The sequence below is a fragment of the Musa acuminata genome, chromosome BXJ2-9 (assembly GCF_036884655.1).
Source record: "Musa acuminata AAA Group cultivar baxijiao chromosome BXJ2-9, Cavendish_Baxijiao_AAA, whole genome shotgun sequence".
Taxonomy (NCBI): Eukaryota; Viridiplantae; Streptophyta; class Magnoliopsida; order Zingiberales; family Musaceae; genus Musa; species Musa acuminata.
The window spans coordinates 6,686,465-6,697,265 of NC_088346.1; the positions used below are offsets into that span (position 1 = coordinate 6,686,465).

At 49.4% G+C, this 10,801-nt stretch overlaps 2 protein-coding genes across 7 annotated transcripts; one reads left to right on the forward strand and one right to left on the reverse strand.

The window, feature by feature from the left end:
* Nucleotides 1-116: 116 nt before the first annotated feature.
* Nucleotides 117-5,338, reverse strand: LOC135622868 (patatin-like protein 3). 6 transcript variants are annotated; one of them, XM_065125148.1, is made up of 3 exons: nt 4,069-5,334; nt 3,801-3,904; nt 117-455 (listed from the first exon to the last, which is right to left on the reverse strand). In XM_065125148.1, exons 1-3 carry the CDS (start codon nt 4,975-4,977, stop codon nt 452-454), a joined length of 1,017 nt encoding a protein of 338 aa, XP_064981220.1. In that variant the 5' UTR covers nt 4,978-5,334; the 3' UTR covers nt 117-451. The 6 variants fall into 6 exon arrangements, with proteins under 6 accessions (XP_064981220.1, XP_064981221.1, XP_064981218.1 ...); XM_065125149.1 differs by having other exon boundaries at nt 122-455; nt 3,801-3,863; nt 4,069-5,333; XM_065125146.1 differs by lacking the exon at nt 117-455 and adding an exon at nt 504-693 and having other exon boundaries at nt 4,069-5,335.
* Nucleotides 5,339-8,471: 3,133 nt separating this feature from the next.
* LOC135624013 (uncharacterized) lies at nt 8,472-10,166 on the forward strand. The gene has a single exon (XM_065127482.1). The coding sequence runs from the start codon at nt 8,472-8,474 to the stop codon at nt 10,164-10,166; it is 1,695 nt and encodes a 564-aa protein (XP_064983554.1).
* Nucleotides 10,167-10,801: the final 635 nt, after the last annotated feature.

The window sequence follows — 10,801 nt, forward strand, 5'->3', positions numbered from 1 at the left end:
ACACCAGATTGACTAGGGACAGACTAAAAAGTATTTTTTTTGTCATAAATAAATTTGTCTGTATATGAAGACAAAGAAGACAATTGTACAGGACAATGCTAAAATATGACACTTATTATGTAAAAAACATCAAAAATCTAACAATGACTAGTGTTCTGATTAGCCACTATGGAAGGGACTGACAAGGGTTGCATTCATCCCTAACCCTACCTTTGGCACTAAATCTTAAGCTGTTAAACTACACATCCAAGGACAATAGTGCAAATCCCCAGAGATGCTACCACAGCATAGGAAGAAACAAAACCAACAAGTAGAGGTACAGATCCTTTCTTGTGCATTGGATCACACAAATAGATTTGTCTTACTCTTGTGGGTATCAGCTGTGGAATCTTAGAGACCAGAGTTGACTCAAGGTAAGTTACCAAGAAAGTTCTTCAGCAACCTCCCATTGTCATCTGCACATCATTATATATATATAGTTAAGAAAGTAATTACCAAGAATGTTCTTGAGCAAACTCCCATTGTTATATGTGCATCATTCTTTATTACACATCATGAGCTGTGTTAACAATGGGAGTAATAGCACTGTCTTCACCTCTTTTAAGAGGTTAACCCACAGTAATAGCATTGTCTGACTGAATCTTTATTTTAGCATAAGGTTACTACTACTTTCCAGATGCCAGCAACAAATACCTGTTAAGAAATTAAAGTAAGTTACCAAGAAATTTCTTCAACAACCTCTTATTTTTGTCTGTGCATCACTCTAGAGAACACATCATGAGCTATTAACACAACATAATTCAGATTAATAACATTTGTGTGTTTGTTTGTAAGTATATGTAGATAGATGGTTACTACTTCCCAGATGCAGCAACCTGTCATTGCTATCTGCACTTCATTGTTTAGAACACATCATGAGCTGTTAGCACAGCATATTTCATATTAATCACACTCATAAATAAATAAATATATATATATATATATATATATATATATATATATATATATATATATATATATATATATATATATATATAAAGATTCAGTTAATCTCCTTTTGGAGGTGGACTTATAGTAATACAAATTTTTTAACTAAATATTTTATATTAGCTCAAATTTACTATTTCTCTGGTGCCACCAACAAGTTCATCGATTATGATTTGTTAGGTTTCACACACATTTATCCATGTGATGAGCAGCCATGCATCCTTGTCCTATTCACCAAACTTTTATGGTGCATGGTCTCTGTTTCATATTTTAACTAAGACTCCTGTTTAGGTCAGATGTGCTAATATCAAACACAACATAATCGCATAACGCACCCACACACACATTTCATTGCTGCATATCTCTTGCTTCATGTCTTAGTGGACCCTTGAATCACACACATCTTACTCCTCCCATTCTTTATTGATGTGTGATAACAATTACCTACTCAATTTTGATGTTTCAGCTGATTCCTTGATTTGATCTCAAAAAAGGAAAAAAAAAAAAAGCTGTCAGATTTATGGTTTAGCAGTTTAGATGGGTGTTGTTCTTGGAGAAGGTCATGACCTGATGACCAGCCATATCATGCAGCCATAATGGTCCAAGAAGAGACCATATGCAAAACAACTATTATTCTTTTGCTTAAATATAGTTGATGAGCACTGATACATGAATGCAATCATCATATGTTCAGAATAACTCTTCTGGGAAATGTATAAGTAACTAGTATTAGTTTGCAGCACCATATTGATTTATCGTTGCCATGCATGCAGCACTAGCTCACACTATCTGTCTGCATGATGAACTCCCGTACAGATATTATCAAAGAAGACATTGTTAGAGCACTATTACCTGTAGAAAGATACAGATCTCGTACATGCTCTCTCTCTCTCTCTCTCTCTGTATATATATATATATCACACGTTTACAGTATAAGATCAGTGCAGAAATGGAGAAGGAAATTAGTTGTCTCAAAAAAAACTATATAGCTGCAGGAAGATGTGAATCTATTAGTACACCAAAGGAATCCAAAAGCTTCAGCCACCTTGTAATCTTCATAACCGTAAATCATGGAGACTGTTTCTTCCAAGTGGGTGACAAACTAAACACGGACACCGAGCTCTTCTTATGCCATGTTGAGCCAACACAGGATGAGCTGTTGCTCCGTATCCAGTGGGAGGTTCATTAGAGTATCATCAGAGATGCAGATTCTCCTTGGGACTGTTTGTTTCATGCCCCTCTACATGTTGGATTTGCACCTGTGGTTTATTCGCTGTGGGATCTGAGACGACCACAGGTTGACGAAAGGTAAAAGGCAACTCGGAGGAAGTTTCCTTGGCGCTCATGCAGTGGGCCGTGGCTCGTCTTGCCAAACCTAGAGTTGCACCAGTCTTGTCACTTCACTCTCAGTGACGTGTTCATCATCAACTCGAGTGAGAAGTCAGCCTCATCGTAGTTCAGAGGTTAAACCCTTCAATAATGCAACTACATCACATTGGTCAAACGAGTGCTATTTTGACTCCAACGCTCGATTATACTTGGGTTTTAGATTGCTTCTTAATGCTATCATATGTTGATTTTTTCCAAAGAAAGCCATTATGTTCCAAAAATCATTTAGATGATCACATATAATTGGGAATCATAAGTTCGAAGGTAAAATAGTGTCCATCTTGAATTCCAAACACAATTAATATGAGAGATCCAAATTCACATTTCTACGGCGTTAATAATTTAGCGAACAATTTCCAAGCTTGAATTGATTTCCCACGTCATACCCTCCGCTAAGGAAAACACACATTTTAGAACCCACAACAGTCTATGCACAAGCAGCTATCTCGACTCCACCGTCTCCATCATGTCGATGTTGTGCTCGTAGAAATAGTCGTGGTAACGGTGATCGTAGTCGCGGTCGTCGCTGACGACGTTCGCGGCGTCATCACTTGCTTTAGCACCACCGTCGGGATCGGGCCCTTCTTCCTCCACTCCTCCTCCTTTACGAGCTCCTCCGTGAACCGGTCGAGCTCGTCACCGTTGGTCCGCTCCGAGATCTTTCCTCGCCCTCTGAAGAGCAGCGACTCCACGTGTCGCTATGACAGAACGCGTTCTGCTGCCTCCACCGAGCTCTTCGAGCTCGTCGTCTTTGGCGTACAATTTTCCGACATGAATGCGGTGTCATGTAGAGGCTATCCATCGGCTGTGGCTATAACCACGTTATTATAGGTGATAAAGGGCAATAATTACGACAAGACCCTCGTGACATCAGCTGACGCCTCGTGTCTTTGACAGGCTGACAACGCCTGGCTAGCATGGGCTGGAACGCCAACCGAGGCCCATCAACGACCGCTCAAACTTGCCTCCTCATGACATGCCAACAACAATGTCAAACGTCATCAGGGGGTACGACCCTGCTCCCAGTGGGCAGGTGCATCCGGTAACACTCAAACCCCTTATAAATACCCTCGCGTTCTAAAGATACAGGAGAAAAGGAAAAAAGGAGAGAGCACTCTCCTCCACATCACTAACTTGATCGTCGGAGGGGTCGGGCCGAGCTTCCGACCCGACCTGTGTGCAGGAATGAAGACGAGGCGTGTCTCGCCGGACATACAGGCGGGGAGCCCTTTCCCGGAGAAAACGACGACCCCTCTCCTCGGCCAAATTGACCAGCGGGTCGGCGACCTCTGCTGTTCCGAGGAATCTCCCAGGGGATTCCCGCCATTCGGATCCAGAACAAGCCACGTCAGTCCCGAGGCCACGACATAAAGTTGTTTACCCCAACAGTAGGTATAGTTTGCTCACGGAAGTCGAAGGTTTACCTGTATGCGCAGGTAATTGCTTGCTCTACGGTGTCCGAATGCCGTCGCCACCGCTTGATCCACCTGACGATGATCACAAAAGCCACGGCTTTTGATGAGTTAATCTGAACCGTCAAAATATTTGATCATAGATGATTGTGAGAATGTACGGTCAGGATACGTTTTCTACCGACAATTGATTAGGGCTAGAAAATGTCTCGAAGAAAGAGGAAAAGAAACTTTTAGCAGCGGGCGGGAGAAAGGAGATGGGGGAGTCCGGAATCCGTACCTTGTCGGCGAAGCCCTCGCCAGCGATCCTGACGAGCTCAGCGGCACCCGGTGCGGCTGGCGCGGGGGCGGAAGCGCCGAGAGACACCACCATGAGGTCTTCCACCCCGGCCGCGAACGGGAACTCCGGCTTGTTGTGGAGGACGTGCGTGATGGCCGCGGCCACAGGGTTGGCCATCGCCACCCCGGCGCCCACCGCGGTGACGCGCGTCCGCCCGTCCACCGACCGCAGATCGACCGCCGCGGTGGATGCGTCGGCGCACGTGGCCGCGCACACTTCCCACATCCGGAAGTCGTACCCGTCTGCCTCTACCGCGTCAGCCCGCGAGAAGAGGAACGGCGCCCCCGTGGCGAGGTCGTAGCACGGGATGAGCACCGGCTTGACGGTGTCCCTCAGCGTCGCGTCGCCGAAGATCCGACGGAAGAATCTCCCGGGTCGACGGAACATCCCACGGAATAGGCCCCTCCCGGAGGAGAAGCCGCGCCCGCGGCGGCGGCTCTCGGAGAGGAGGAGGTGCAGGGCGTCGGTTGCGGAGAACAAGGGCCGACCGTCGTGGTCACTGGTAAAGAGCATCGCGACGAGGACGCCGCCGGCGCCGGAGCCGGCCGCGACGTCGAACATGTAGGCAACGCGGGCGGATGGGTCGCCGGAACGGTGACGGAGGGAGGACTCGAGCCGGGCGAGGGCGACCGCGGCGAGGAGGGCATCGGAGGGGCTGCCGCCGCCGTCGATGGACAGGATCCGGATCCTTCCTCGGGCACCTGCGGCGGTCCGGGGGGAGGCGCCAGCTGAGGAGTAGGAGGAGGTGGGGAAGAAGAGCTTGTTGGGGTCGTCGAGGCCGAAGAGGAACTTGCTCTCGAGGACGGAGAAGATCTCGTAACTGAGCTTGTCGGCGTCGACGAACGCCATCCTTCCGAGAGCGTGATGGAAGCGGTCGAGCCCCACGGAGAAAAAGAACCGAACCGGATTTATCTGGAACGGAACGGAGGACTCGAGCTTGGAAGGCGGCGAACTGCTCTTCCAGCTTAAATAGCCAAGGGGAAAGGCGCGCAGGTCAGGGTCACGACCACGGAGCACGTTAGCGGAACGTGGGCCTGACCCGTACGTGAGCCGCAGCAACCGTCGGATGAGCCGCAAACGGTCGAGATCGGAGGCGGGGAGATGCGCTGCGGAAAGTGGGACGAAGGCTGGTGAGGCGTGGGTTGCGTCGGGTCGGTGGAGGGGGATTCGGCGACGACTCGGCGGGGAGTTCAGATGGGCTTGCACGTGTGGGAGGACCTCGGTGCGTGCGGTCACCGACGGCTTCTGGGGATCGGACGCGATCGCATGGATCCCAGGACGGTGTCGGGGACGGACGAGACAGTGACAGCGGCGAATCAGGTTGCGCCACGCTTCACTTTTTTTTTTTTATGGCCCGCGGGGATCGGAAAAAGGAAGAAAAATATAGAGGTAATACTGTCCATATCTTTTAATTACATGGATTTAATAGTTACTTACAAAAGGGGATCAATTTATTAACTTGATAGGTCACATAAAGGTTTCACCTTTTTAACATAAAGGTTTCACCTTTTTACACTTTGTCCTTCATAAATTATTTTCGTGAATCGTATCCTTATTAACTAGATTACAAAGATGTTATGACACAAACACCATCCTGTTTATAAGAATCAGGTTTTTTAAAGACTAATTAACATTAATCAAATCAAAATATTAAAAAGAATTAAGAATTTGACGATTAAAAGAGTTATCCAATACTCTCATCTTTTGCAAGCCTGGATAAGTTTGTTAATTTATTGGATTAAAAATCAAATAAAATAGCAAATGATTAATTGGTTAGATTAGTATATATGATCTAATTAATTCAGTTCCAAACCATAGCTAGTTTTGCTTTAAGTTATGCCTGTATATTTGTTTAGATGATCATTAGAAAATTTTACATAAATTACACTCTATTTACTTGTGGTCCCAATGTGTGCTTAAAGGGAATTTTGCAGCATGATGTATGTATCTGTCTGTAAAAACACGTACCTTGTTGGTATACTTTGTATCAAATTTTCCAATCTTGATCCCAATGTTTGGCATTAATCTCGTAAGTTGGTGTTAGGTTTATTCTAATTAGATTGGAAGTTTCTGGATGCCGGGTAAGTTTCACTTGTTGAGGGATTGACGAGGAGCAAGACAAGAATACGAGATCAATGATATATCTAATATATCAAATCTTAACGTGGTACGCGTAGTCAAATGATGATTCCATATCATAACAAATCATCTGATTTTATCAACGAATAGTTTTTTCCTGCCTTCTCACCATACATAAATACTAGGAATAGTTTGATATCAAATATCATGATTCGAGCTTGATGGACTAATTGATTTATCAATTTTGTTTCATCGAAATTGTTCAAAATATCTAGGCTTCATTTTTAACGAGAGAGTAACCAGACATTGACATTCAAAAAGACTTCTTGTTTTATATTGCTTTGATATTGTCAATCAACTTTTTTCATGTGATTCGAGTGTTAGGTTTATGCTGATCAACTAAAGTATCGGAAGGCTCCTCTTGGAGTCCTTGTTTGATGAATGAAGGGTTGCTGCAAAGCATGGTGTAATACAAAAATGGGTACAAACCACTTTATTCCTCCTGGTTTGAAGGACTACTTGTCTTGGCAGCACACGGGGGCATGAACTTGTTATTTAATTCCACAAGATAATGCAGGTATGTTTGTCTTCATTACACGTTGGCCTCTTCATGTTATTGGCTTTTGCTTCCATGGGCTATTCAACCTCTCTTTCTTTGTTTCATAAAAAAGTGCTTTCGTTGTGTACATGTTGCTTCCTCTTTTGTTCATATATATCATGGTGAAGGGCAGATGTCATTTAAGGTTCTTCCCCGCATTCAATAAAAGCTTAGCTACTCTTTCACGCAAAAGTCGGTGTTGAGCATTACTAGTGTACTTCGATAAGGAAGGAAGTCTTACGACTTGCACTGATGGCAGCTGAGCCAGTAAAGTGATAGAAAGTAATGTTTAGTATTGAGTTGAGTGTATGATAGGGGAGTCACTGTAGAGTCAACGGGGATACGGACGGTGACGCCAGCCATCCTGTGGCAGGTCAACCAAATTAACTTCCCTCAGGCAGGAATGGTAACACGACGTGACACGACGCCACCCGCGCGTGGCCCACACTCTGCCCGAGTGAGTGGGCATTAACGCCGAACCGACATCTCCAACGTCACCCGCTCTCAGTCAACCGCCCCGTCGCCCATATCCTGCACGATTCACCCAAATGCAGAAGGCAACAACCGAGGCTGCCCATACCCTGCGACAGGATGGTCCGTCACGCGACCCTAATGGCAACGTCATGTCCAGTCAAAGGCATGACCCTGCTCTGACTGGCGGGAACATCAGGTAGTATCAGGCCCAAACTATAAAGAGTCGAGAGCCCTAAAGCGCCAGGGGGGGCTGGAGACGAAAAATCCCCTTCACATCCACTGATTAGACCGTCGGAGGGGTCGGGCCGAAGATACGGTCCGACCTTTGTGCAGGTACACGGCGATCACTCCACCTCGGCGCTGAGTCGAGCCGTTTCTCCAGACAACGCCCCGACCGGACTGCCACCAACGCTTCTTCCAAAAGACGTCAAGAAGCTCTGCCATGGATCCTCGACATCCGGACCCCTGAACCGAGCCGTACCGTCACCGAGGTTGCAGCTTGAGCAGGTGTAGACCGCATCAGCTTGGCGCTAGAGGAAGGGCCCGAATGTCGAGCGATCCTCATGATAACCCCGTCGAGTCCGCTGCCCGCGGAGATAGAGAAATGCCAACGTCGACGCCGGATCGTTATTGGCGCCTGTTCAACGACTTAGGGATGCCACCCCCATTACCCACGGTCGGCCCCCCGGCTGTGCCGCCCGAGGCATTTTTCGCCCTCGCTAAGCAAGTACAGGAAATGGCGGAGATAATGCAGACCGTTGTCCCACTTATTCCGGAAGTCAGGCGACTGACAGACGCCCCCGCCGACCCAATGCAACAAAGGCTGAGCTCGGGACAAGACGCAACCGGTGAAACCCGAGACGGGGCCACCCACTGCGAGAGTTCGCCCGCGCGCGATTCTCCCGCACCCTCCCGAGCCACGCGACGCCACTCCGAGCCCGACACCGTATCATCCGACTCAGCTGACAGCTTCGTTAAGGTACAATTCTCACGAGTCAACCGCCGCCTGGACGAATTCCGACGTGAACTCCAGAAGTCACGTGGCGAGTCGGGCGAGGGCCCCTCGGGCGGATCCCCTTTTGTCTAGGAAATACAAGCAAAACCAATTCCCCTCAACTTTCGGGTGCCGGCTTTGGAAACATACGATGGCAGCTCCGACCCAGCGGAGCACGTCGCCGCGTTCAGGACTGAGATGGCCCTTTATGGCACGTCCGACGCGCTAATGTGCCGTACATTTCCGACCACCTTCAGAGGACCAGCACGCGCATGGTTCAGCCGGCTGCGCCAATCCTCAATCGCATCTTTCGACCAGTTCGCCAAGGAGTTCGAACAAAACTTCCTTACCAGCGTGCGACCTCAACCCTCCATAGTCGCCCTGTTCGCGCTATCGCAGCACGAGGAGGAGACACTCGCGCAGTTCGTAACGCGCTTCGCCACGGAGATCCGCGGGTACCCGGTTACTCACCCTTCTCTGATCATGCAGGTATTCCTGACGGGGCTGAAACCCTCGAGATTCTTCTGGTCACTAATTGAGAAGCCGCCGGCCACTATCCCCGAGATGCTCCATCGTGCCAGCCAATACGTCGCCGGCGAAGCATTGGCGGCAGGAAGACGCACGGTCGGGAAGAAACCGCGGATCGAGCAACCCCGAGTCGCCACCTCGTCGGCCAAACCGCAATCCCGTCGGAGGCTCGACCACCCCGAGCAGAGGCTCCCGAGGCCTCCACCCCTCCCACTCAACACACCTCGTACCGAGATCTTCCTCCAGATCAGGGAGAAAGGTCTTTTGCGACCTCCCAATCCCATGAAAGCTACTTACAAAAATCGGTCGAAATACTGCAGGTTCCACCGAGACCATGGCCACGACACAGAGGACTGCCACGACCTCCAGAACCAGATTGAGGAGCTGATCAGAAGGGGGTACCTCGGCCGTTATCTCAAGGAACCTCGAGAAGCAACCCCGCGTCCCCGGATGTCCGTCGAAAGGCAGATCGATGTCATCATCGGAGGACCGGCGGCGGGCGGCAGCAGCTCGAGTGCAAGGAAATCCTACGCCCGGAGCTTGATCGAGAAACGCCCCCGACCCGAGCTAGAGCCCGAAATCTCTTTTGGGACCGGGGAAGAGGAACGTTCCCATCATGACGACGCTCTGGTAATCTCCATCCAAATCGCCAACGCTCGGGTAAAGAGGGTAATGGTCAACACTGGGAGCTCCGTCGACATCCTGTACCTCGACGCCTTCAAGAAGCTCGACTTGCCCACCGAGGACCTCATCCCCATGAGCTCGGCACTCACGGGATTCACCGGAGACTCAATCTCCCTGCTCGGCACCACCACACTCCCTGTCACTATTGGGGAGGAACCAAGGACCAAGACAATAATGACTACGTTCATGGTGGTCAACCTGCCCTCGGCTTACAACGTCATCCTTGGCTGCCCAACGCTTAACAAGCTGAAGGCGGTGGTCTCAACCTACCACCGAGCCATCAAGTTTCCCACCTCGGCAGGGGTCGGAGAATCACGAAGCGACCCAGGGGAGTCAAGAAGGTGCTACCTTACCGCGATCTCCCTCCCGAAGAGGGTACGCCCCCACATTCCAGATCCCCGAGAAGAGGCCTCAGCACCAACGCACCTCGAACCCCCGGAACAGCTTACCGAGGTGCCACTAAAGGGAGACCGGCCAGGTCAGACTATGAAAATCGGCGCGGCCCAACCCAAAGAAAACCAGCTCCAGCTCATCGAGTTCCTGAGGAAAAACGCCGACATATTCGCATGGTCGCCTAAGGAAATGCCAGGGATCGATCGGGCGGTAGCCGAACACCAGCTCAACATCAACCCCGAGGCCAAGCCTGTGAAGCAGAGGCCACGGAAGTTCGCCCCTGACTGACAGAAGGCGATCAGCGAAGAAGTCGACCGACTAACAGAGGTCGGATTCATTTCCGAAGTAAAGTACCCCCAATGACTGTCGAATGTAGTCCTTGTTAAGAAGCCTAATGGAAGCTGGCGAATGTGCGTTGACTATACTAATCTCAACCGGGCGTGTCCCAAAGACTACTACCCGCTCCCGAGGATAGATCCGTTAGTCGACGCCACCTCGGGTTATGAACTCCTCACATTTTTGGATGCATACTCGGGCTACAACCAAATCCACATGGCAGCAAAAGACCAGGAGAATACAACTTTGCCTGGACCCCCGAGTGCGAAGGAGCTTTTGAAGACCTAAAGACGTACCTTACCCGCCTGCCCCGACTCGCTTCCCCTGAGCCAGGAGAAACCCTGGGCCTTTACCTAGCGGCGTCAACACGAGTAGTCAGCTCGGTACTGGTCCGAGAAGCACCGCGGAAGCAGCAGCCTATATATTACGTCAGCCACGTCCTCGCCGGAGCCGAGGCGCGGTACCCCCCAATCGAAAAGCTGGCTCTGGCGTTAGTAAAGACAGCGCGAAAGCTGCGCCCATACTTCCAGTCCCACACAATCAAAGTTATCACTGACCAGCCGCTGCAGCAAATCCTATCCAAGTTC